At 57.7% G+C, this 23,618-nt stretch overlaps 1 protein-coding gene across 5 annotated transcripts; it reads left to right on the top strand.

Moving 5' to 3' along the window:
• Positions 1-14,292: 14,292 nt before the first annotated feature.
• Positions 14,293-23,035, top strand: KLC2 (kinesin light chain 2; the record flags this gene model as incomplete). Of its 5 annotated transcripts, none has more annotated exons than XM_079707438.1 (15): positions 14,293-14,535; positions 16,871-17,101; positions 17,227-17,296; positions 17,954-18,176; positions 18,830-18,917; positions 19,009-19,110; positions 19,208-19,381; positions 19,486-19,585; positions 20,230-20,279; positions 20,387-20,454; positions 20,888-20,996; positions 21,099-21,257; positions 21,334-21,458; positions 21,677-21,740; positions 22,063-23,035. In XM_079707438.1, 15 exons carry the CDS (start codon positions 14,308-14,310, stop codon positions 22,144-22,146), a joined length of 1,875 nt encoding a protein of 624 aa, XP_079563564.1. The 5 variants fall into 5 exon arrangements, with proteins under 5 accessions (XP_079563564.1, XP_079563562.1, XP_079563561.1 ...); XM_079707436.1 differs by having other exon boundaries at positions 14,308-14,535; positions 21,677-21,734; XM_079707435.1 differs by having other exon boundaries at positions 14,308-14,535; positions 20,179-20,279; positions 21,677-21,734.
• Between the last annotated feature and the right edge of the window lie 583 nt (positions 23,036-23,618).

The following is a 23,618-nucleotide window of genomic DNA, read 5'->3' as shown; positions in this document are numbered from 1 at the left end:
GGGCACCGTCTCCTGGCTCCTCTCCCTCCTGGCACTGCCACCAGCCTCACCGCCTGCAGGCAGGGGGAGGCCAGCAGGCCCAGGCCCAGCGTCCCCTTTCCTGGCCCCGGGGCCTGCATCTCCCTGGCCCGGTCCTGAAGGACACTGCCACCGGGGACGCTGCTCCCCACCCCACCTCCCCCTGCCATTCTGGGTCCCATCCATGGGCAGCCCCCACCCTCCCTCTCTCCTTTTCCTCCTCTCCCTCCGTTCCAGGCCCAAGGCATGTTGATTTTGCCTTTTGGCGGCCAACCCTGGTCCCTGGAACTGAGTCCTCCGGGCCTGCCTTCGCCTGACTTCCAACCTCTTTCCCCACGTGGCACCAGTTCCCTTCCCGGAAACAGGAAACCCAGGGTCCTGGCCCACAGCAGGGGGTCCAGCCTCCCCCATCTCCCCCAGGATCTCGTTTTCTAAAGCTCAGCTGCCAGATGCCACTCAGCCGGCCCCCCTCTAGTGGGGCCCAGAGCCAAGGCCACTTCCCACTGCTGTGGGGTGATGGGGCACGACCCCTCCCGCCCACTCACCCCAGGACAGCATTTCTGAGGCCACGCGTGGGTTTCTGGGGTGGAGAGGGCTCCGTGGTCTCGCCCATGCAAGGGTTCACCGCGCCCAGGTGCCCTGTAGGTGCCGCGTGTGTCCCTGAGCGGTTCTTTGGTTGTCCGCACAGCCAGTCTCTCGGTGGTTCCGTGTGACTCACCTGGGCGCTGGTCCCTGTCCTTGGGTCTCCCCCTGTTGGTGGCTCTCCTCCCCAGCCTCCTCTCCCACGCCCCCAGCACACCTCCGCCTCTGCCTGCAACTCTGGACCCGGAGAGATGGGAGGCAGCCCCATCCAACGTGTCGTCTGTGGCCCCGGTCCCTTTGGCTCCCTGCTCCCCGTGTCCATCCGTCTCCTTTCCCCAGTCTGTCCTCCCCTCCTCACCTGGACCCCTGGCCTGGGCAGGCCCCGTCCTCCTAGCCTCCCTCTCTCCACGGCCTCGGGGGGCCTGAGCCCCTCAGCCCGCACCATCGGCCTTGGCCTTCTCTCGGAGACGCGGAGCGCGTGGGTGGAGCTCCAGCTGCAACCCTCCCAGCCCGCCAGCGCCTCCGGAGCTTTGCCGTGGCCCTCTCACCCCTTCTAGAAGTTTTTGCACAGAACTTCATTTTGAAAAGCGTTTTTCTCATTCTCCATACCTCCCCCAAACTCCTCCAGCCCTTCCCCCGGCTCAGCCCTGCTGTCCAGAGCGTCCCTGGGGCTGTGCTGCTCACTCAGCCGGAGAGAGGGGCGGGGTGGGAGGGACTAAGAGGATGTTGGATTTTTCATTCAATAAACTGGTGATTTCTTACCAACGAGCAATCCTTAGGCTTCTGTGCCTCTCATTGTGACACAAGATCTGTCCAGCCTCGTCCCCACTTCACGCCGCGGCCACTTCACTCAAAATCAACTGGGGGGGGGGGGGCTTCCCTGGTGGTGCAGTGGTTGAGAGTCCGCCTGCCGATGCAGGGGACACGGGTTCGTGCCCCGGTCTGGGAAGATCCCACATGCCGCGGAGCGGTTGGGCCCGTGAGCCATGGCCGTTGAGCCTGCGCGTCCGGAGCCTGTGCTCCGCAACGGGAGAGGCCACAACAGTGAGAGGCCCACATACCGCAAAAAAAAAAAAAAAAAATCAACTGGGGGGACTTCCCTGGAGGTCCAGTGGTTAGGACTCTGCACTCCCACGCGGGGGCCCCGGGTTCGATCCCTGGTCGGGGAACTGGGATCCCGCAAGCCGCGCGGTGCAGCCAAAAAGGAAAAAAAAATCAACTGGGAACTGGCTGGGAAGAAGCAGATTCCTATTTGCTTGATGATAGAAACAGAGGCGTGAAGATGTGTTGCCCTGTGTGAGGCAAGCCGAGGTCAGGAACAGAAGTCACACCGTTCCCACTCTGAAACCCCATTTTTCTCAGGCACTTGCCGTCCCCAGATCCCACCTCCCAAGGCAATGACACATCGTTGGCAGCTTCCACTCTTCCAACTGGAGATTAGAATTCGGCTTCTCTCCCGCTGCTAGGCTGACGTCCTGCCACAGTTTCCGAAAGTTGGTGAAGTCTGAGGCCCAGGTGGAGGGGGTGAGCTGGGGTCCATCGTCAGGCTCGCTTTCCTGCCCGCCCTTAACCTTAGAGGTGACGGTCAGAGCTCCTGCTTCCTGGAAGCCTGGCTCTTCACGCGCTCCCGGGACAGAGGCCTGCACGCCAGTGCCCAGAAGTGCCCAGAAGTGGGAGCTTGCGTCCTCCCCCCCGCCCCCTGCCTGCAGGACACAGCCCCGGAGGAGTGGATGGCCAGGTGGGGCAGGCTGTCCCTGGCTCCCCAAGTCCTGCGGCCAGGTCACCTAACAGAGGGAGGCTCTGGGACCCAGCAGTGCGGCCACCCAGGCTCTCCGGGCCTGGAAGATGGAACCAGTGCCCGTCTTCCAAGGGTCAGAGTCCAGTCAGGTACCGGAAGTTGTCCCAGAAACGCAGTCTGCGCGTTACTTCCCGGATGAGGGGTACAAGCCGGCCAGTGAGAGGAAACGCCAGGAGAGGGCGAGGCTGAGGTGGGCTAGACGGGTACAGAGCCAAGGCGCCCACGGAGGCTCCGGCAGGGCAGGGGCCTGGGGACCTGGGCGCTGGTGGGGGTCCCGAGCGGGACGGGCGTGGGACAGATGGACTCAGGTCCCAGCTCAGAACCGAGAGGGGAAGCAGACGACGGAGAGATGAGCGTGAGGAGGCGGCGTGAACTCCCTGCCGACCTGACTCCAGCCCCGGCCTCCTGCCCGCAGAGACCAGCACCCTCCCCTGCTCCTGCCCTGGCCCAAGGTCCCTCCCGCCTTCTCCAGGGCTTCCTCCTGCTGCGCCCCCTCTCCTGCATCATCGGTTCCCCCACTCCACCAGGTGGTTTGCAGTAATAGCTCCCTGGTTCTAAATCCCCTCTGGCTGCCACACCACGTCTCTGCTCCCTTTACAGCGAAAGTCTTCAAAAGGGGGTGTTGCAATGTAAATAGAAGTGAGAGTTTTCTTTCTTCTGAGAGCAGGGAAAACAAAGCGAACAGCGAACAGGCTAGAGAAGAAACAAAACCTGAACTGAAAGAGTTAATCACTCCTTGGTTTAACTGTCACTAATTGGTAGTTAACTAGATTTGTACTTTATAAAGCTAACCTCCCTGACACTACGTAATTTACATTCGGCACCCATCACCCCTAACTCTTATGTGACTTACGTCCCATGCCTCTCACTCCCTAACCTTATTACCGCCCCCCCACCGGCACTCATATTCTGTACACCACTGGTAACAAATCACCCCCTATAGTTTCTGCGTTTCAGAAACAGGATCACCGGCTGATAAACCAGAGGCAAACAGATGCAGTTACCAGAGTGCCAGACCCCAGTTACTAGGCGGCCTGATGCCATCTATGACTGCTTTGAAATAATGCAAAGGAAAAGAAGAATGCAAGACCTTCACTACTTTGATCCTTATCTTATACCCCGCACTGCAAGCCCCACATATAGAATCTTCCCCGATTCCCAAGGAGGGAGGGCACAATTCTTGAGGCACTAGCCTGCTGTGTCTTCCCTTCTGCCTGGCAGAAAATAAAGCCATCTCTCTCTTCCTCCAAAATCCCTGTCTCCGTACTTCTGTTCGGCCTTGGTGCACAGGGAAGCCGATATTTCGGCAACAGGGGCTGTTCGGGGTCCCTGTCTCCCGTCCTCCCACTCCTCGGGCTTGTTCCTCACTGCCCCATCAGGAGTTAGGAGTCCCTTTGCCAAGGTCACTGATGACCTGGGCTGCCAGGTCCAAGGCTCAGTTTTCTTGCCTGACTGACTAGGAGCATCTGATGCCCATGATCACTCCTCGCTCTGCCTGTAGATGGCGCTCTGCTCTCCCCACCCCCGCCCCCGCCCCCCACCCCTTCCCGCCTCCTCCTCGGGCTGCTCTTTCTGGGCCTCCCTTGTACCCTCCTCATCTTCCCGACCTCTGGCCTCCCCTCTCCCCTCACCCAGCCCCAGGGTGGGAGATACTCCCTGTGTGCAGACTTCCCGGCTCTGTAGTTGCTGAGGCCTGAATCTTTAAAATCGTCCTCAACACCTCTCTCTCACACCCAGCATCCAGTCCTCCGGCAAATCCTATATAGGCCTTCCCTTCAAGACAGACCCAGAGCCCTGCAGCGCCTGGCCACTTTCACTGCTGCTCTCCTCTCCTCTCCTGTCTGGATGTCATAGTAGCCTCCTAATTACCTCTGCTTCCACCTACTCTACCTGTAGCCTATTCTCCACACAATGGCCAGAGAAAGCCTTTTAAAATGTTAATTAGATCGTGTTAAATTACTGATCCAAACTGTCCAATGGCTTCCCACCCCACTAGGAATATAATCCAAAGACCTCCTCACAACCTCCAGGGCCTACCTGATCTGACCTGCCTGGGGCTGCTTATCTGATCTCCTCTCACTCTCCCCCTCACCTGCTGGCCTCCTCCGCATTCCTCAGACACAAGGTGCACATACTGCCTCAGGGCCTTTGCACGAGCCATCCCCCCCTGCCCATCCTGTTCCTGCCCCTGGATCCATATGACTTGCTCCCTCACTCTGGTCTCGGCTTAAATGCCACCTCAGAGAGGCCTTCCCTGTTCAGCCTCTCTAGAATAGCACCTCCCTTTTCTCTCACCCTTTTGTTTTTCTTATTAGCATTTCTCATTCCTTGGCATTTAATTATTTGTCTCTCCCCACCAGAACGTAAGCTCCAAGAAAACAGGAACTTTATTTATTTTTTTTTTTTCTGCTCTATCCTTGGCACCCAGGATACCACCTGGCTTATCTTAGGTGAACAAATACATATTTGCTGACAGAATGAATGAAAAGCCTTTGCGCTGCTGGAATGGATGGGACTCCTCATCCACAGTTGCTACTCAGACCTTTCAAGGCCTCAGCCCCAAAGGACACCTGAGTTTTCTCGTAGGCGTGGAGCAGCAACATAGACTCTTACTCTGAGCAAAGAGGAGATAGAGGGTTGTTCAGGAATGGTTTCCAGGATTCCAAAGGCGAGGCAGCTCTGGTGGAAGATGTGCCCCAAGACGGCTCACCAGGGGCTAGGCCAGAGCAGAGCCGCCCATGGGGCCACCAGAACAGAAATGTTCTTTAAAGGCAAAGGGGTGGCATTTTGGTGCAGAAGGTAGAGGACCCGCTATCTGATCTGCACACCAACTCCGGACTGGTTTTATTTTTTTAATAAATTTATCTATCTGTTTATTTATTTATTTATTTATTTTTGGCTGCACTGGGTCTTCGGTGCTGCGCGCGGGCTTTCTCTAGTTGCTGCGAGCAGGGGCTACTCTTCGTTGGGGTGTGCAGGCTTCTCATCGCGGTGGCTTCTCTTGTTGCGGAGCACAGGCTCTAGAGCGTGCGGGCTTCAGTACTTGCGGCACACGGGCTCAGTAGTTGTGGCTCATGGGCTCTAGAGCGTGGGCTTCAGTAGTTGTGGTGCACACGGGCTTAGGTGCTCCGTGGCATGTGGGATCTTCCCAGACCAGGGCTCGAACCTGTGTCCCCTGCATTGGCAGGCGGATACTTAACCACTGCACCGCCAGGGAAGCCCCCAGGTTTTATTTTTTATTTAAATAAACTCTTGGAGAACTCCCTGGAGGTCCAGTGGTTAGGACTCCTCACTTTCACTGCCGAGGGCCTGGGTTCAATCCCTGGTCGGGGAACTAGGGTCCCACAAGCCGCCTGGCGTGGCCCATATAAATAGATACATAAATAAAGTTTTTATTTTAGAATAGTTTTAGACTTTAGGACCAAGAGTTGCTGTGTACCCCTCACCCAGTTTCCTCTATTGTGTATGTGTTCCGTTGGCATGTACATTTATCGTAACTAATGATGATGATTAACTCAAGTCCACATTTGACTCAGATTCCTTAGTTTTTCCCTAATGTCTTTTCTCCATTCCAGAATCCCATCCAGGATACCACACTACGCCTAGTACTTGGGGCTATGACATTCTCTCAGACTTTCCCTATTTGGGGTGACCTTGACAGTTTGGAGGAGTCTTGGTCAGGCATTTTGTAGGATGCCCCTCGACTGGGATTTTTCAGCACGTCATGCCAAGGGTACATGCCATTGGCACGATATCCCCGATGATGCTAACCTTGATCATTTGACTAGTCAGGTGTCACCCTCTTTCCAAACCGTGCTCTTCAGAAGGAAGTTACCAAGCACAGCCCACACTTAGGGAGTGAGGAGTTTTCTCTTCATTACTTGGGATTCTGTACTGCAGATTTCAGGTCAATGTGTTCAGCTACTGAACTTTCATCCCCCACTGCTGTGTCCAAGGACTAAGGGCAGAAATCGCCCTGTCACGGTCACTACGGACGTTTTCTTTTAGCCAGGCTGCTGCTGAGTGCTTCCCGTGGTTTATTTCACTGAATTCTTAGAGCAGCCCTAGGAAATTGATTCAGCTGATATTTCCTTTTTACCAAGGAGGATGCCAAAGGTCAGAGAGCCTCACCTCCCAATTCTCAACTCTCATTTCTAACCATTTACTTGACTTGAATACACCCAGGCATCTCGAACCTCATGTGGCCAATACAGAACCCTCCATGTCCCTCACTCCTCCCCCATCTTAGTAAGTAGCACCAGCATCCATCCTATTATTACTCAAGCCAGAAACCAATGAGCCAGCCTCTGTCATCTTGGCAACTCCTGTGCATTCTGCCTCCCAAGCACCTCACTCCCTTGCTAGAGGCCTTCAGTGAGTGGCTTCCTAATGCCTTTGAATACAGCTGCCCAACCCCACGGTCCTTCAGCCTGCACGGTCTCCCCACCCCACTTCTCTAATTTCACTTTGAGTAGCTTCGCCCCCCCTGCCCCCCCAGTGCTCACCACCCTAGGGCCACACCTGAACTTACAGTAATCAGCTCCCTCCTCCTCTCTCCACCTTATATGCTCTCCCTGGCCTGCTGAGTGTCCCCTTTTCCTTTAGGGCGTAGCCTGCACATCACCTCCTCAGAGAGGTCTTCCCAACTGCTCTGCCTCAAACCCCACTGTTAGTCTCTACCTCGGCCCTTTCTTCAGTCGGGACGTCCACTGTCACCTGCAATAAACGTCTGTACCATGTTAGAAGGAGAGCTTCAGGGAGGGCAGGGACTCAGGCTGCCTCATTGCTGTGTCCCCAGCCCCCATCACTCTGGCACAAGGCAAATGCTCAAAGGCCAGATAAAGGAATGAGCAAGGGGGAAAGTCACTTGTCTGACACACTCAGAGTGGCCAAGAAGGAGCCAGATTTCTAACCCAGGTCATCGGACTCCAGGCCATCTCTCAAGGCCCTGCTCAGATCCCAACTTGCCAGCCCTCCATCTGTCCTACATGTATTAAGTTCCTACCGTGGGCCAGTTCCTGTCCTAGGTATGATGACACACGGATGAATCTAGGGCTGGGTCTTTACCTATACCTATAAGGAAACTCTGAGCCTCGCAGGGGAGACAGACAAATAGACAATTGCTACAGAGCATGAAAGTTTGCTTGGGAGCACACAGGAGGGGCAGCTAAGCCAGCCTGGGAAGGGGTGTACAAGAAGATGTCTCAAAGGAAACGACGACCAACATGACAGGTGTTCTGGTGCAGGAAAGAGCAAAACTAGAGATAAGACAGAGTCTGGCCTATTCTGAGACTCACACGTGCTTTAGTGGGGCTGAAAGCAATGGAGAGTGATGGGGCAGAAGAGAAAGGAAGTGGCCAGAGCACTGAGGAGCCTTGTGGATATTATTGTTACTACGCTGAGCCAGAGCAAGGACTGTGTAATTTATCGTGAGATCCGTGGGGGCCAATAAAGGGTGTTAGGCAGAAAAATGAGATGACAGAATTTATTTATTTAGGTTGCGCCGGGTCCTTAGTTGCAGCAGGCAGGCTCCTTTAGCTGTGGCTCGAGGGCTCCTTAGTTGTGGCTCGCCAGCTCCTTAGTTGCGGCAGGCGGGCTCCTTAGTTGTGGCACGCAAACTCTTAGTTGCGGCATGCTTGTGGGATCTAGTTCCCTGACCAGGGTTCGAACCCGGGCCCCCTGCATTGGGAGCACGGAGTCTTAACCACTGCTCCATCAGGGAAGTCCCCGAGATGATGGAATTTAGAAAGATCACCTTGCTACAACATGTTGGAGGAAATAAGAATGAAAAGTGAAAACCGGAGGAGTTCGAAGGGTGTGGCAGCAATTTAGAAAAGATGCGATGAAGTCATAGACTAAGGTACGGGTAGAAGGGGAGGTGGAGGAAAATGGAGACGAGTCCTATTTAAGAGGCAGAATCGAGGTGTAGGTGGCTGGTTAGAAAACTGGGTCAAAGGAGAGAGAGTCGAGGATGGGGACTGGACGTCTGCTGGGTGAACGGACCGATGGTGGAACATCCCTGGTGGAGATTTGGGTGGGAGATGGTGGGTTTAGGGCAAGGTGGGCGTGTGCTATTCAGAGGTGGAGTTGAACATGTAGGTCTGGATGGAGTGCAGGGGAGTTCTCCGGGCTGGATGGAGATTTGAGCACCCTTAGCGTGGGGAAGGGCCGATCTCAGGGAGACAGTGAGATGGGTCCTGGCCGGGCTGCGCTCCCTCTGTCCTGACCACGCAGGGCACCTCCTGCCAGCACCAGACTTCTCAGCACTCGTCATCTTCAGACTCTCGCCTATTTGCTGCCTCATCTGTTCCTCACTTTCAATCTGAATGTGTTTTCCCTCCAACGACACCCTAAGCGGAGACTGCCCTATATTTCATGTATTTTCTCCCCACTCTCCATTCACTAGCACAGGGTCTGCCAAATAGTAAACTTGATGATACTAATGATAATAACTACTAGTAATAGTGTCTGTTATGTAGAGGACATAATGTTAAGGTCTTAACTCTGCTACTTTATTCTGTTCTCCTGAGGACCCAACAAGGTAGGTATCAGGAACCTCATTTTACAGATGAGGAAACAGATGAAGTTGCAGCACATGCCTAAAGCTCCCCAGCCAGCAAACAGAGAAACGCAGCTCTGGACGCAGCTGAGTCTGCCCCCAAAGCCTGCGTGCCCTCCCGCTAAGCAGGACATGGACCCTTCCAGTCTGGCTGGGAGGCCACAAGGAAGAGAGGGTGCAGATTTGCCCCGTGGCTGCCAGGACAGGAACCAAAAGCCTCTCAGGGAGCTCTGAGCAGACTTGATTCTTAGCTCAGTGGCAGAAAAACTGGCAACCAGAACCAAAACTGGCACCTTGTGTTCAAGGTGAAACAGCTCCTCAGGAATTGGTGAGCTGCCCGTCATGGTCACGGAGGAGGGGTTGCGTGAGACATGGTCTTTAAGGAACCTCCAATCTTGAGCGCTTATGGGTGAATCTGCTGATGTTTCTCTTTTTCTTGGCTGTGCCATGCAGCATGCAGGATCTTAGTTCCCCGAGCAGGGGTCGAACCCGTGGCCCCTGCAGTGGAAGCGCGGAGTCTTAACCACTGGACCGCCAGGGACGTCCCGACCTGCTGATGTTTCAAGGGGGATGATATGCTTGGGAAAAGCGCCCACCCCCACCACCACTTCAAAGATAAGGCAGGAAGGGAAAAGATTGACTTAAGAAAGCAGATTTCAGTGCTTCCAAGGGTCCAAGGGGAAGGGGTGGGAGCAGTAGGAGTGATTTTCAGGGAGAAAACAATGTTGAAAGTAGTGAGAACAACTTCCGCAGACATGGGACAGGAGGAGGCAAGCTGATGAGCTCCGTGGAAAATGGCGTAAGAATCACCATTGGGCATGGACTCCTTCCTTTCTTCTCCATTAACTGAGCACCCATCAGCAGCCTGGCACCAGACCAGCAGCTGCAGGGCAGGGGGTCGGGTAGTGGGGAACAGAGCAGGGTGAGGTAACAGTCCCTTCCCTTGGGAGAGAACAGCGTAATCCTCAGAGACAAGATAAAAAGCCGAGTGGCTAAAAAGATTGAACACATGCAAGGTTACGAACTGAAAGCAAGATAAGAGCCTGAGAACCCGGCAGGGAAGGCCCAGCCTTCCCTCTGCGTGGCACACAGGGAGAAGCAGGGCCAGATGCCTAAAGAGAACCACAAAGAAACCACGGAAGCCTAAGGCTAGCAGAAAAGCTGGAACAGGAACCCAGCAAAAGTCATAAAGGGAGATTGAAAAATGTTCTCTCCGTTTACCTGGAAAAAGGTGATAAAAGGAATGTGCTCCTTTATTAGATGGAGAGAAAACACAATGTTAGAAAGCCCAGGCTTTGTGTTTGTGCCCGAGTATGTGTGGTGTGCATGCATGTACGTGGGCCTGTAAACCCATGCACGTGGGGGTGTGAGTGTGGCACATGGGCGTTCAGTGCCCCTGGGTGAACCTGCCTGAGGCTGTGTGTTGAGGGTGCGTGCGTCTGTGCTTCGTGTGGCTGTGAACAAGCAACATGACCTCGGTCCTCTTGACCTCTACTCTATGGGGTCAGTCTCCCTTATACACTGGGACAAAATGATGTGGACTCTGGATTGGAGAAGGGCACAGTGGTCACCTCGTGCAGCCGCCTTCCCCTCTTTGGGCCTCACTTTCCGTACTTGTAAAACAAGGACATTGAAGCATTGGCTTTCAACCCAGGGAGCACATCATGGACACCGCTGAAGTTTCAAAATAATAAGAGATGCCCAGGACCCACTCTGGCACTACTGAATCCCAATCTCTAGGAGAGCCTTCTAACAAAGTTCCTTCCCAAGAGGTTCTGAAACCTAGCCTTGTTAAGAAGAGCAAAGGTGCCCTGGGCTCCAGATTCCATTTCCTCCCCATGAACTTGACAGCGAGCTGGGTGTGCATTCATGGTATGACGGAGTCTGTTTGCACAAAGGCAGGCTTATCACACCGCAGTCAGTGCAACTGTGGGAGATAGGGCCGCTGTGTAGGCTAAAGACCTCGAATGCAAAAGACTCCAGCCTTTAGGGTCCTGGATGAAAACTGACCCGATGAAACTAACAAAGATAAACACAAGCTCTGGACTGAGGCAAACAAGGTAATCGGCAAACACAAGAAACTGATAACAGCAGGTGCTTGGGGGAAGGCAGCTGCATGACTGAGGACAGTGGTCAGTGAGAAAGAGCTACCTTTCACTGTAACTTGTATATGCCTTTTGAATGTTGCATCATGTGAATGTATCAACTGTCTTTAAAAATCACTGGGAGGGGGCTTCCCTGGTGGCGCAGTGGTTGAGAGTCCGCCTGCCGATGCAGGGGACACGGGTTCGTGCCCTGGTCCGGGAAGATCCCACATGCCGCAGAGTGGCTGGGCCCATGAGCCATGGCTGCTGAGACTGTGCGTCCGGAGCCTGTGCTCCACAACGGGAGAGGCCACAACAGTGAGAGGCCCACGTACCACCAAAAAAAAAAAATCACTGGGAGGGACTTCCCTGACCTTCCAGTGGTTAAGACTCCGAGCTTCCAATGCAGGGGGTGCAGTTTGACCCCTGGCGGGGGAACTAAGAGCCCACATGCTGTGTGGTGCGGCCAAAAAAAAAAAAAAAAATCCCTGGGGAAATATCACTGGCAGAAGCACAGAATCGGCAGAAGAACCTGGCTGGATATAAGTGGGATGCACGCAATCTAGGGTTTTAGCTGACAAGCTTACCCTGAGCAGACACCGTACCGTGGCTGTCAAAGTCAACCTGACTTTCAGCTTCACGGTGGACAGGTGGTGTGCTCCTTAGGGGGGGACTATCCCTCTGTGATCTGTGCAGTTCACTCCCTGTCTGGATCCCTGCGCCCTGGGCTGAGCACCACATTCGGAGTAGTGTCTGGACTGACATGCTAAGCCACACCCAGAAAAAAGAAATCGGGAGGGGGAAGGGTCAGAAACTGCACAGGAGTGGGTGAAGGGACCCAGATTGTCAGCCCAGGCAGGGGGAACACTGAATGGGGCACCATCACTGTCTCCAAATAGCTGCTTTGGCAAAAGGGAGCAGACTGTCCTTCCTGAGGACAGAGCTTCAGTTTGGTGTGGGCAGGCACTGTGGGCAGGTCCTCTGGGGGCTAAGGAAAAGCTTGCTAACTTTCAGAGCCATCTCACAGCAGAATGTAGTGGGCTCCCTGTCACAGGACATACTTGAGCTGGCGGGGTGCCGGACCATCTCTCTGTCAGAGATCATGCCGAGGGGATTCTCACATCCACAAGGACACTGAACTGGGTACAGTCTGAGTCTGAACCCACCCTGACTCATGAGGAACGCCCCAGGCCCCTGGATACCAGTGCCAGGGCTTGCTTGGCAGGTGTTGTCTCTCAGGGTGGTTATCCTGCTGTTACCCACTGGGATGTCGACCTAGAAGCAGTGCTGGTAGAGCTAAGGTAGCCAGCAACCCAGGGCTGCACAGCACCAGCCCCAAACCTGGGCCAACAGGTGCGCCCTTCTGCCTTTTAAAATAAACAGCATTTACTGAGTGCTGCTATGTGGTAGCCAAGAGCTACTCTGAGAGTGAACAAGACAGGCAGATCTTGGCCTGCATTCTAGGGAGGAGACAGAAACTGACAAGGAAAATGTTAGAAGGAGTAAATGCTACAGAGGGAATTAAATGTGTGCTTGAAATGGGCTGGAGGGCTGCTCTACATAGGGGGTGGGGAATCAGGGAAGGGCTCTGGGAGGAGATGACGTAATCATCACCTTGTCCTGATCATCCGGCCCACAGAATCTGTGGTGGTGCTCACCCACAGGGTCACGAGTCTGTTTCGGCCGATGCCCAACTGCCCCTTGCCATCCTTTTCTCCCTCACGGCCGGAAGCCTCCGTCCTTTCCTACCAAGAAGCAGCCCTAAGATGCCGAGAATCCCCTATTGGGACAAGGACAGCTCCGAAGGAGCTGGGTGGGGCATAACCACTCTCCAGAGACAAATGAGCCTGGGGTCAGATCCGCGAGATTGGGATAATAGCAGTGCCCGCTTTATCCGGTCTTTGCAAGCATTAAATGTGTCATCGCACTTAAGGCATCCAAGCGCCCCGCACACAGTAAGCGCTCAGAAAGTGGCAACTACCTCAATAAATGTCAATAAATGTCAACTGTCTCTTTCTGGACTCTGAGGAGGCCGGGCCTTTTCCCTGGGCCCCAGTTTCTTCCGCCGCCCTCTCTGGCAGCGGTACAGGGCAAGTTCAGGTGCACATCCTCCCCAGGCTGTGCACATCCTCCCCAGGCTGTCCACACCGCTGTGGCCTCGGGGCGGGTTACAGCGGAGGAATCCGAGGCCGCAGGAGAGTGGGAGGTGGCCGCTATGAACCTAAGCTTCGGGCAGGCCCACGCCCGGCGCCTCAATGACCACGCCCCATCCCCGAAGGCCACGCCCCCGGATCCCTTCCCCTTGCCTGGAGTGGGCCCAGCCGGCGTGCTCCTTTAAGGCAGCCAGCGGGCCGAGAAGAGTGTTTAGCCCCCTCCGACGCCGCCAAGGTACGGGCTTCACCTTTAAGGCGGCGCAGGGACTTCTGGGAAGGCCGGCGGGATGGAGGCGGTGGGACCTGCTCACGGCTGCTGGTCCGGGTGAAGCGGGGCGGGAGCCGGAGCTGGAGCGGGAGGCGGGCCCGAGCGGGAGACGCAGGTCCACGCGGGCCGATCGGGCCGGGAGAGGGGGGGCTCTGGGTCGGCCTAGGGGAGGGGTCGTCTTGGGCGCGGCCTGTGAGAGGGCCCGGCCAGCCCGCGGGGAGGGGGCTTGGTCCTGGGTGGCCGGGGGCAGGAGCTCGGCCTTTTCAGGGGAGGGGTCCGCAGGATGTCGTGCTGGCCTATGGGGCGCGGCCTGGGGGGAGGGGGGGACGAAGAACCCGAGATCTCAGCTCCTTAGGGGAAGGGTCTCCCCAGGGTCGAGCTGCCCAGGAGGAGGGGCTCTGTGGCTCGGCCAGCCTGTTGGGAAGGGGGCTGCCCGAGGGGGGCTGGGGCCGGATCTCCCAGAGGGACGGTGTCTCCGCACGGGAGTGAACCCCCCAAGATCCCCGTAGGTCCATCCTCTGGCGCGCCCTGCTCTGGCTAAGGGAGTCTCCAGGGAAGCCCCGAGACTGGGTCGCCTAAGCCGGCCTGAGCCAGTGGTCTGGGCCGAATCCGGGTCCAGCCTCGCCGGTCGCACCGCATTGCGTCTCCCGGGCCAAGACGAGCCGGGCGCGCCCCCTGTAGGCCGAGCGCGGGCACGGTGCGGTCTGCTGCCTGGGGGACAGGGGCACACCGGGGACCCAGGCGTCCGGGGACCCTCGGTGTTTACCTAATCCGGGGCGGACGGCGGCGTGGCCCCAGGCCCGGCACCCCCTGCCCGCCCTCTCGCCTTCACAGGCGGCACGGCCATGGCCACGATGGTGCTTCCTCGGGAGGAGAAGCTGAGCCAGGATGAGATCGTGCTGGGCACCAAGGCCGTTATCCAAGGGCTAGAAACCCTGCGCGGGGAGCATCGTGCCCTTCTCGCTCCCCTCGTCGCTCATGAAGCTGGTGAGGCAGAGCCCGGCTCACAGGAGCGCTGTGTCCTCCTGCGCCGCTCCCTGGAGGCCATCGAACTGGGGCTGGGGGAGGCCCAGGTAGGCTGGTCTGGGGTGCTGAGGAGGGAGGTCATGGGAGGGGTGGAGCCTTCCAGAGGAATCCTGGCAATGTGGTAACAGAATCAGAAGGGAAGGAAGAATCTGTCCCCTGGAGCCTCATGGTAGGATCCCAGTAAATATCTGTTGAAGAAATGGATGGGCTCTGGAGACCCCGGCCGTGCCTGGCCCCAGGAGAGCCTGATCATCTGGCTTCTCTGCTAGGTAGCAGAGACTGCATGGCCTAAAAAAAACAGAGGAAATCCTTAAAGATCCCCCCATTCATTCTTCTATTCATTTGTTAACAGGTAAGTTATCAAGTGCCTACTATGTGCCTGGCAATGTGTTAGGTGCCAGGGCTACAGGTCCAACAAGACAGATGAGATCCCTGCCCTAGTCCAATAGGAAGAGTCAGAAATACACATATATTTATTCAATATTATAAGTTTTCCAAAGAAAAAAACAAGATCTTGTGATAGCCTTAGCTATTGGTCAAGCAAGACTTCTGAGGAAATGATATTTAAATCAAGACCTGAGGAAAGGAATGAACCAGCCTCCAGAGAAAGGAGGAAAGTGAGAGGGTGCATGTACAAAGGTCCTGAAGTGGAAAAGATCTTGTTGTGGAGGGAGAACTGAGAGACCTGTTTAACTGGAGCTTCATGAGGAAAGAGAGGGACAGAAAAGGCCTGCGGAGAAGGCGGGGACTAGATCATGCTGCACCTTATTAGTTTGGGTTTTAGTCTCAGGAAATCAGGAAGCCTTTGGAGGGTTTAAGCAGTAAAGGGACACAGTCTGGCTTAGGTTTCAAAAACTCTCTCTGGCTGAGGGGTGGAGAATGAACAATTGTGGGTCAGGGTGGAAGGAGGTAGCAGGTGTTAGGAAGCCACTGCTAGAATTCCAATGAGAAATGGTGGGTTGGGCCATGAGGGTAGTAAGAAGGGGGTCAGTCCTAGACGTTCTGGAAGTAGGTCCAGTAGGGCTTGGGGATGGACTAAAGGAGACAGAGAGGGGCAGGGAAAGTCCCAGGTTTGTGGTTTGAGGAAATTAAGAGGAGGAGAGAGCCTGGATGGGTCAGGAGTTCTGTGTGGGCCCTCTTAAGTTGGGGCTGCCAGGATGACATGCAGACGGAGCTATCCAGGAGGTGCTGGGGTGTACAAGGAGTAGACTCGGGCAGAGAGTCTTGGCCCACTCAGATCTTGGCTGAGTCACTGCCTGGCTCTGTGAATCCTGGGCAGGTGGTATCACCTTGTTTTTAAAATAGGGATCGTGCCATCTGCTGTAAATACTTCCGGGCTGTTTAGGATATTTTTTTAAAATAGCTAGTGGTTGTGAAAACACCTGTCACTTAGGCGTTTGCTAATCAACTAGAAAGCACGGCGTCCCAGACTGCCTGGCTCTCTGGGAGGGCAATATGTCGGGCATTCACTCCTCGGCCGGCTGACTGCCAGGTGCGGAGGTGAACACACACGGCCCCCTCCCAGTGTATACAGGCACAGATGGACAACAGGATGGCATGGAGGTGGGGGAGATGCCATGCTTTCCGGGGGCTGAGGGCATAAGAGGCTTCACTGCAGAAATGACCCTGACCATGAAGGACGGAGAAAGGGTAGAGTCGAGGCAAGGCCCCAAGGCGGGAAGAGCCTGGAAGCTCAGGAAAGGAGTCGTGGAGTTTGGGGAGAGGGATGGGGGCGGAGGCTGAGGCCTCTGGATCCCCTTACCTGCCCCTGTGGTTTTCCAGACACTGGGGTTTTAGGACACACACCCCCTCCCCTCCCTGGGAGCTGCAGGAGGACAGGGGCTGCCCTGGCCCCTTGGCAGAAGTCAGGCTGGGGTCTTTCGGTAGCCCTTCAGTCGTCTATCAAGGTCTTTGGGAAAGCGCTAGCCCTGGGCCAGGGGCAGCGGTATAGTGGCTCTGGCTACAGGGCTTGAGTACAACTCCTAGGAGAGACAGGGAACGAGTGGACGGCTCGGGGAAAGGGCAGCACCCCAGCTGGCGCTCTTAATGATCCGAGCAACCCAACTAGGTGGGAACTGGACCATCAATGTGGAGGACCAGCTGGAGGCCCAGGAAAGGGGGTGGTCTATTTCAGAGTCCAGCACAGCCAGCCTGGGAGCCCAGGGCTCCTGACCCCAGAAGGAAGGACTTAGGAATCCCCAAGCCTCCTGGTTTCAGGTCTCAGGCTATGTTGGTCTCTTTGGGGCCCTGGGGCAAAACTCCCTTGGTGAGAGAAGAACTTCGGGGCCCTCAGCCCTGCGGCTCCTCCGGGCCTGGCTCTTCTCTGGGGCCCAGGCTGGGGCGTCAGCAGGGCTCTGACCTCCGTTCCGGCTGGCTGCGCAGGTGATCTTGGCGCTGTCGAGCCACCTGGGGGCTGTAGAGTCGGAGAAGCAGAAGCTGCGGGCTCAGGTGCGGCGCCTGGTGCAGGAGAACCAGTGGCTGCGGGAGGAGCTGGCAGGGACGCAGCAGAAGCTGCAGCGGAGCGAGCAGGCCGTGGCCCAGCTCGAGGAGGAGAAGCAGCACTTGCTGTTCATGAGCCAGATCCGCAAGCTGGACGAGGACGCCTCCACCAGCGTAAGCCCTACCACGGCCACCAGGCGGGGCGGGGGCACCTGGGGGCAGGGAGGGGCAGCAGGGAGCAGGCCCGCCGACCCCTGGGCCGCCTCCTTTCCTGACGCCCGTCCCATCTTCCTCCCCAGGAGGAGAAGGGGGACGTCCCCAAAGACTCTCTGGATGACCTGTTCCCCAGTGAGGAGGAGCACAGCACAGGTGCGGAGGGGTGGCTGGCTCTGGGGGCGGAAAAGGAAGGCTGTGTGAACTCCTGGTCCTTGGGACCCAGAGGTCACGGAAAACAAGGTCTGAGTGGCTGCCGTGTTCTTTCCTGCCTCGTTTCTGATTATAACATCCCAGCATTAGAGCTTAAAAGGCGGGTTTTACATGTTGCTTCTCTCGTCTCCCAAGTTCTGTGAGAAGCAGGCATCACAGTTCAGAGCTTTGGAGCGGTCTGGCCTGGGCACGAGCCCTGCTCTGCCTCCATTTGCTCTGTGACCACTGGTAGAGTTTCTTTCCTCTCTGAGCTTCCTCTGAGGGTTAAAAGGGGACGCATGCACAGTGCTGGTCCCCGGGCCAGTACTGGCCTTGCTGACCGTGTGGCCTGTGTATCAGAGCCTGTCTTCTGCACGTGAGGAGGCTGAGGCTCGGGGGTTAGGCGACTTGCTCTGGGACACACAGCTTGAAGCACCGGAGCTGGGACTCTGCCCACTCTTCTTGTGGGGTGACTAGACCCACTCTACAGATGGGGAAACTGAGAGCTAATGGTGACTTGCCCAGGGCCACGTGTGAGGTCGGTCAAAGGTATGGCTGACATGTGCCGGCCCAGCCCAGGGGGCACTTGGTACATCTGACCTCCCGCCCTTGGCTTTGCAGCCCCCAGCCCTGGAGGAGGAGACGTGGCTGCCCAGCACGGGGGCTATGAAATCCCAGCACGGCTCCGCACCCTGCACAATCTGGTGATCCAGTACGCCTCTCAGGGCCGCTATGAGGTGGCCGTGCCACTCTGCAAGCAGGCCCTCGAGGACCTGGAGAAGACGTCAGGCCACGACCACCCTGACGTGGCCACCATGCTGAACATCCTGGCGCTGGTCTATCGGTGAGGGCTCCTCCAGCTTCGGTCACCCATGGGAGCATTCTTCCTGAAGGCTCCAGCCCTGGTCACAAATCCTCAGGGCCTGCAGTGGGCCAGCACTCGGGTTCCACCAGGCAGTTGGGTGACAGAGAAAGAAGGATCTTGTCCCTGGAGAGGGCCAAGCCCACAGGGTGCCTGAGCTACAGACATGAATATGCCTCAGTCTAGTGGTGGACAAAGGCTTGGACATAACCAGGGAGGGGACGGCACACGAGGGCTCCAGGGGCACACCTTCTCCAGGCACCAAGGCTTGAGGAGGACCTTTGGTGAAAGTTGAGTTTGCCCAGAGCACAAGAGGGTCGGAGAAGGTCTCCTTGGCAGAAAGGCAACCATGAGCAGAGGCCCTGGGGAACAGAGGACAAGGTGCACTGGGCATGGGGCAGTGAGGGTGGGATCTGGGGGAGTCTGGCTTGTACCCCAGCACTGCACACCCTTCCTGCACAAAGCCCCCCAAGCCAGAGAGCAGGGCCTGACCACGTCTCCCCACGCTCTGGGTCACACCCCATCATGCTCACTCATTAGTAAGTATAGGAAGAGTGACCACAGGGATCTTGGGCCACTAGGAGGAGGGCCTTGGGCTGGAGGATAACCCTCATCGTGCTCCCACCTGCCCCCAGGGACCAAAACAAGTACAAGGAGGCTGCCCACCTGCTCAATGATGCCCTGGCCATCCGCGAGAAGACACTGGGCAAGGACCACCCAGCTGTGAGTGAGGCTGGGTGGGAGGTGGCTTCCCCCCCCGCCACCGCAGCTCCCAGGTCCCGGGTCATGGAGCCTCCACTCTCCCACCCCCTAGGTGGCTGCGACACTGAACAACCTGGCAGTCCTGTATGGCAAGCGGGGCAAGTACAAGGAGGCTGAGCCCCTCTGCAAGCGGGCACTGGAGATCCGGGAGAAGGTGGGAGCAGGCAGGGCTGGGCAGGCCAGGTGGGCTGGGCAGACGGGACACGTAGGCCGGCCCCGAGCCCAGCCACCGGCTCCCGCTCCTGTCCCAGGTTCTGGGCAAGTTTCATCCAGACGTGGCCAAGCAGCTGAGCAACCTGGCCCTGCTGTGCCAGAACCAGGGCAAAGCCGAGGAGGTGGAATACTACTACCGGCGGGCACTGGAGATCTACGCCACACGCCTTGGGCCTGACGACCCCAACGTGGCCAAGACCAAGAACAACCTGGTGTCCTGGGCTAGAGGGGGCTGGAGGAGGGGGGAGGGGGAGGGAGGAGAGGAAAAGGCGCAACTCCTTGCATCCTGCTCACCCTCTGGGCCCTGCCCCTCCAGGCCTCCTGCTACCTGAAACAGGGCAAGTACCAGGATGCAGAGACCCTGTACAAGGAGATCCTCACCCGCGCTCACGAGAAGGAGTTCGGCTCTGTCAGCGGTGAGCATGGCTGCTGTGTGCCCCAGCTCACAGGCCCGCTCAGCCGTCAGCATCTAGGACGAATACCTCAGCCCGGCAGGCCTCACGCCTAGGGTCTGGCTGGTCCACAGCCACTTGTGTGCACACGTGAGCACACACACCCAACTCACACAGCCCCCTGGGAGGTTGTACCCATGCAATGCCCTCCCTTTGCATACCCGTGCCCTCGGCCCAGAGCCTCTTCCCCTTTCTCCACTGGGCAACTCACGCTCACCGTGAAGGCCCAGCACAGATGTCTCCCACTCTGGGAAGCCACCCTCTGGTCCTTCACAGTCCGTCACTTCCTGCTCTGGGACCCCTCAGCCCGGCCCGTCATTCAGGCCTAGCATCGTCTCGCACCGTGGGCCTGAGGTTTGTAAGGGTGTGCTCCCCCCACCCCCCAGTCACAGGCCCCTCAAGCACAGGCCTGTGCCACAGGCATCTCTGTTCCAGAGGAGCATCAGTCATGTTTTGGGTCTGTTTCTTGTTGATTCATTCATTCAGTGAAGCCCAACCCTGGTCCTTCTTGAGTACCCCTGACCTCCCCCCAGACCCCAGTCATGTGTCCAGCCCAGCCAGGAGAGGCCCACATGAGAGGCTGGTGACAGCCCCCTCTCTCCCTCCAGGGGACAACAAGCCCATCTGGATGCACGCAGAGGAACGGGAGGAGAGCAAGGTAGCTCTGTGGGGCAGGGCCGGGGCAGATGTCTGTGGAGGGAGGATGAGGCTGGAGGTGTGTAGAGGGGAGGGCCTTCTCCCACCTTCCGCTTATCTCTCCCCCAGGATAAGCGCCGGGACAGCACCCCCTATGGGGAATATGGCAGCTGGTACAAGGCCTGTAAAGTAGACAGGTGAGGACAGTGGTGGGGGACTGCTGGGCTAGCAGAGAGCTGGGAAGCTGCATCCTGGGTGGGGGCCGGGGCCAGGCTCCACACTCCATACTGCTCAGCCCCAGAACACACACCTCTTCTCTGTCAGCTCATCTTTCAAGGCCCAGGTCACAGGCCACCTGTCCCAAGAAGGCTTTCTGTCCCAGGACAGCCTGATTATCTCTCCTGGGTTTCCCAGCGTTTAGTCCTGGTGGCAACATCCCACCTAGGGCCCTCAGGTGATTCCCCAAAACAGGGGAATCCAGGCGGACCTAGCACAGGGCCTGACACACAGGAAAGGCTCGATTTCGGTCGGCTGGATGGTTCCTGAGGGCCAGCGTGGGCTGGGTGTCAGGATGGGCCCTGGCTCCTGGGGAACACGGAGCTGGAGACCGTCCCGCTCTCCCGTCCGCAGCCCCACGGTCAACACCACACTGCGCAGCTTGGGGGCCCTGTACCGGCGCCAGGGCAAGCTAGAGGCCGCGCACACGCTGGAGGACTGCGCCAGCCGCAGCCGCAAGCTGGTAGGGCAACAGGCACCAGGGGTGTGGGCAGGGACCTGCGTGGCCCTGTGTGTGATCCAGTCAGGGCCCGTTGCTCCGCCTGATGCGCCCACCCTCCCTCAGGGCCTGGATCCTGCAAGCCAGACCAAGGTGGTGGAGCTGCTGAAAGACGGCAGCAGTGGGCGCGGAGACCGCCGTGGCAGCCGAGACGTGCCCGCGGGTGCCGGGGCTCGGTCTGAGGCTGACCTCGAGGAGGCAGGGCCTGCAGCCGAGTGGAGCGGGGTGAGTCTAGGGGCTGGACTGGGCCAGGAGGCTGTGTAGCCGGCGTGGCACAGAGACGAACCCGTCTGCCCCACAGGACGGCAGCGGCTCCTTGCGGCGCAGTGGCTCCTTCGGGAAGCTCCGAGATGCCCTGAGGCGCAGCAGTGAGATGCTGGTGAAGAAGCTGCAGGGTGGTGGCCCCCAGGAGCCCCCAAACCCCAGGTGAGCCGTCCACCCTGGTGAGCCTCTCGAGAACCCACCCCACAGCCTACCAACCCCAGCTGAACTTCAGACCCAGGGTGAACCCCCTGTCTCGCTCAAGCTCCACCCACCACCAATCTCCCTTCCCATCAGCCTCCCTCCCCTGCCCCAAGCTGACCCCTTCCCCCATCCTCCCCCAGTTCCACCGTGGGCAAATCCTGAATGCCCTTTCCCCTCAGGATGAAGCGGGCCAGTTCCCTCAACTTCCTCAACAAAAGTGTGGAAGAGCCAGTCCAGGTACGGGTGGATAGTTGTGGGCACTGGGCAGCTGAGGCCCCGGCCCCAGGCCTGCATGTCCTGCGTACTTGCCGAGCTTCTCAGGCATGTCTCTTCATCCAGCCACACTTCCTGTCTCCATCCCAGGCCTGGCTTTGGGCTGGACCCTGGGGAGACAAATGAGGGAACCTCAGCTCCCGCCTGTGGGCAGCCAGTGGCAGCTCAGTAACTGTGGAGGTGGGTGGGAGTGTCAGGACCCCAGGGACTCTGACTAGTCAGGCCCCTTCGGGCCAGGGAAGCGCGCACTGGCAGCAGCACGGGGCTGAGCCACCTGCCCCTCTGCCCACAGCCTGGAGGCACAGGCCTCTCTGATAGCCGCACCCTCAGCTCCAGCTCCATGGACCTCTCCCGACGGAGCTCCCTTGTGGGCTAATCCTGAAGGGGCAGCCGGTCGCCAGAGCCTCCACCCGGCACCATCCCCACCCCAGCCCTGCGCATGGGCCTGCTGCTTGCCCCTCCTGTCTCTCCCAAGAACCCCTGTCTTTTCTGTTCAATCTCAGGGTAACCTCCTCCCTTGCATCTCAGCCTGAGCCCTGGAGGCTGGGCCTGCCCACTCCAGCTCTACCCCTTATTTATTCCTTCCAGCAGGGCCCCCTCTTCCCTAGGTTCAGGGCCAGCGGAGGGGCTGGCCGGGGTCTCCAAAGGTAGAGAGAGGCTCAGTGGCCCCCCCTCCGCAGACCCCAAATCCAAGAACACTAAGCACCTGCCGTCCCTTCAGCACCCTGCCCTCCCCCGGCCGTTGCTTCTGTATATAGAGAAATAAGTTATTGGCCTCACTCCTCCCCTCAGTCCTTGGTACTATCCGGCCTCTCCTCACCCCCACCCTTCTCTAGTGGTACCGCCCAGGCCTTAATCACCCCCATTCCGCGCGGTGGTATCTCCCAGGCTCCACATCTCAGGGGCGGTGCCTCCCCAAAGGTTCCCTGGGCATTCTCGCTTTCCTCCCGGCCTCTGAATGGTGCGCCCTGCCCCGTGTCCCAGGACGGAGAGCCCACCCCCTGTCCGTCCTCTCACCGCCGGGCTCTGCCCTGCAGCCTGGTCTTATGCACTGCCCCTCCCGCCCGGCCTGTCCAGGCTCGGCCTGACCCCGCCCCGGGCACCGCCCGTAGAGCCATCCTGCCACGCCTCCTCCCACGCCTGCAGCTTCTTGCTAGGGGCAGTGATGGACCCCTGTGGCAGGAGGGGCTGCCCCAGTTGGGAGGTGAGGCGGTCGCTCTCTATTTTCAAATGTTGCTGTAGAAATAAAGACGGTTTGACTCTGAGCTGGGCTTGTTTTGGGGCGGAGCCCGAGGGCTCCTAGCGTCTCTACGTCTCTACATTGGGGGTGGGGACAGGAGAGGCTGCGAGTGTGTGTGTGTGTGTGTGTGTATGTGTGTGTGTGTGTGTGCGTGTGTGTGTGTGTCTCGCTCACGTCTGGTCCCGCGCAGCTGCAACCCAAATAGGCTTCTCCTATCCCGGAATTGTTCGGAGCCCCACAGATTCAGGATTTTTTTCTAACAACCTTCATCTCTGAGATTCTGGAGACCACGGGCTTTGATCGAGCTTTGCCCCTTACCAGGCTGTTTGACCTTAAGCGAGTTACCGAGGCTCGATTTCTTCATCTATAAAATGTGGGTGACACCTTCTTCCTGGGGTTTCTGCTGGGAGTTAGGAGCGCCAGCACACGAAGAACCCTGGATAAATGAACGTTTACTACCGCTGCGGGGAGTGTAAGGATGAATGCCTCTGTCGGACAGACGTGAAACGTGTCAGCGCCAGCACTAAACTGAGGATCTAACGCCGGGATGCTGTCAGGCTCCCGAGCGCGGTCCTCAAGCCCAGGTACTTCTAGGGAGCGAACTACAA

This window comes from Hyperoodon ampullatus (assembly GCF_949752795.1).
Source record: "Hyperoodon ampullatus genome assembly, chromosome: 7".
In the NCBI taxonomy this organism is placed as follows: Eukaryota; Metazoa; Chordata; class Mammalia; order Artiodactyla; family Ziphiidae; genus Hyperoodon; species Hyperoodon ampullatus.
This window is presented reverse-complemented; position numbering and strand designations above follow the sequence as displayed.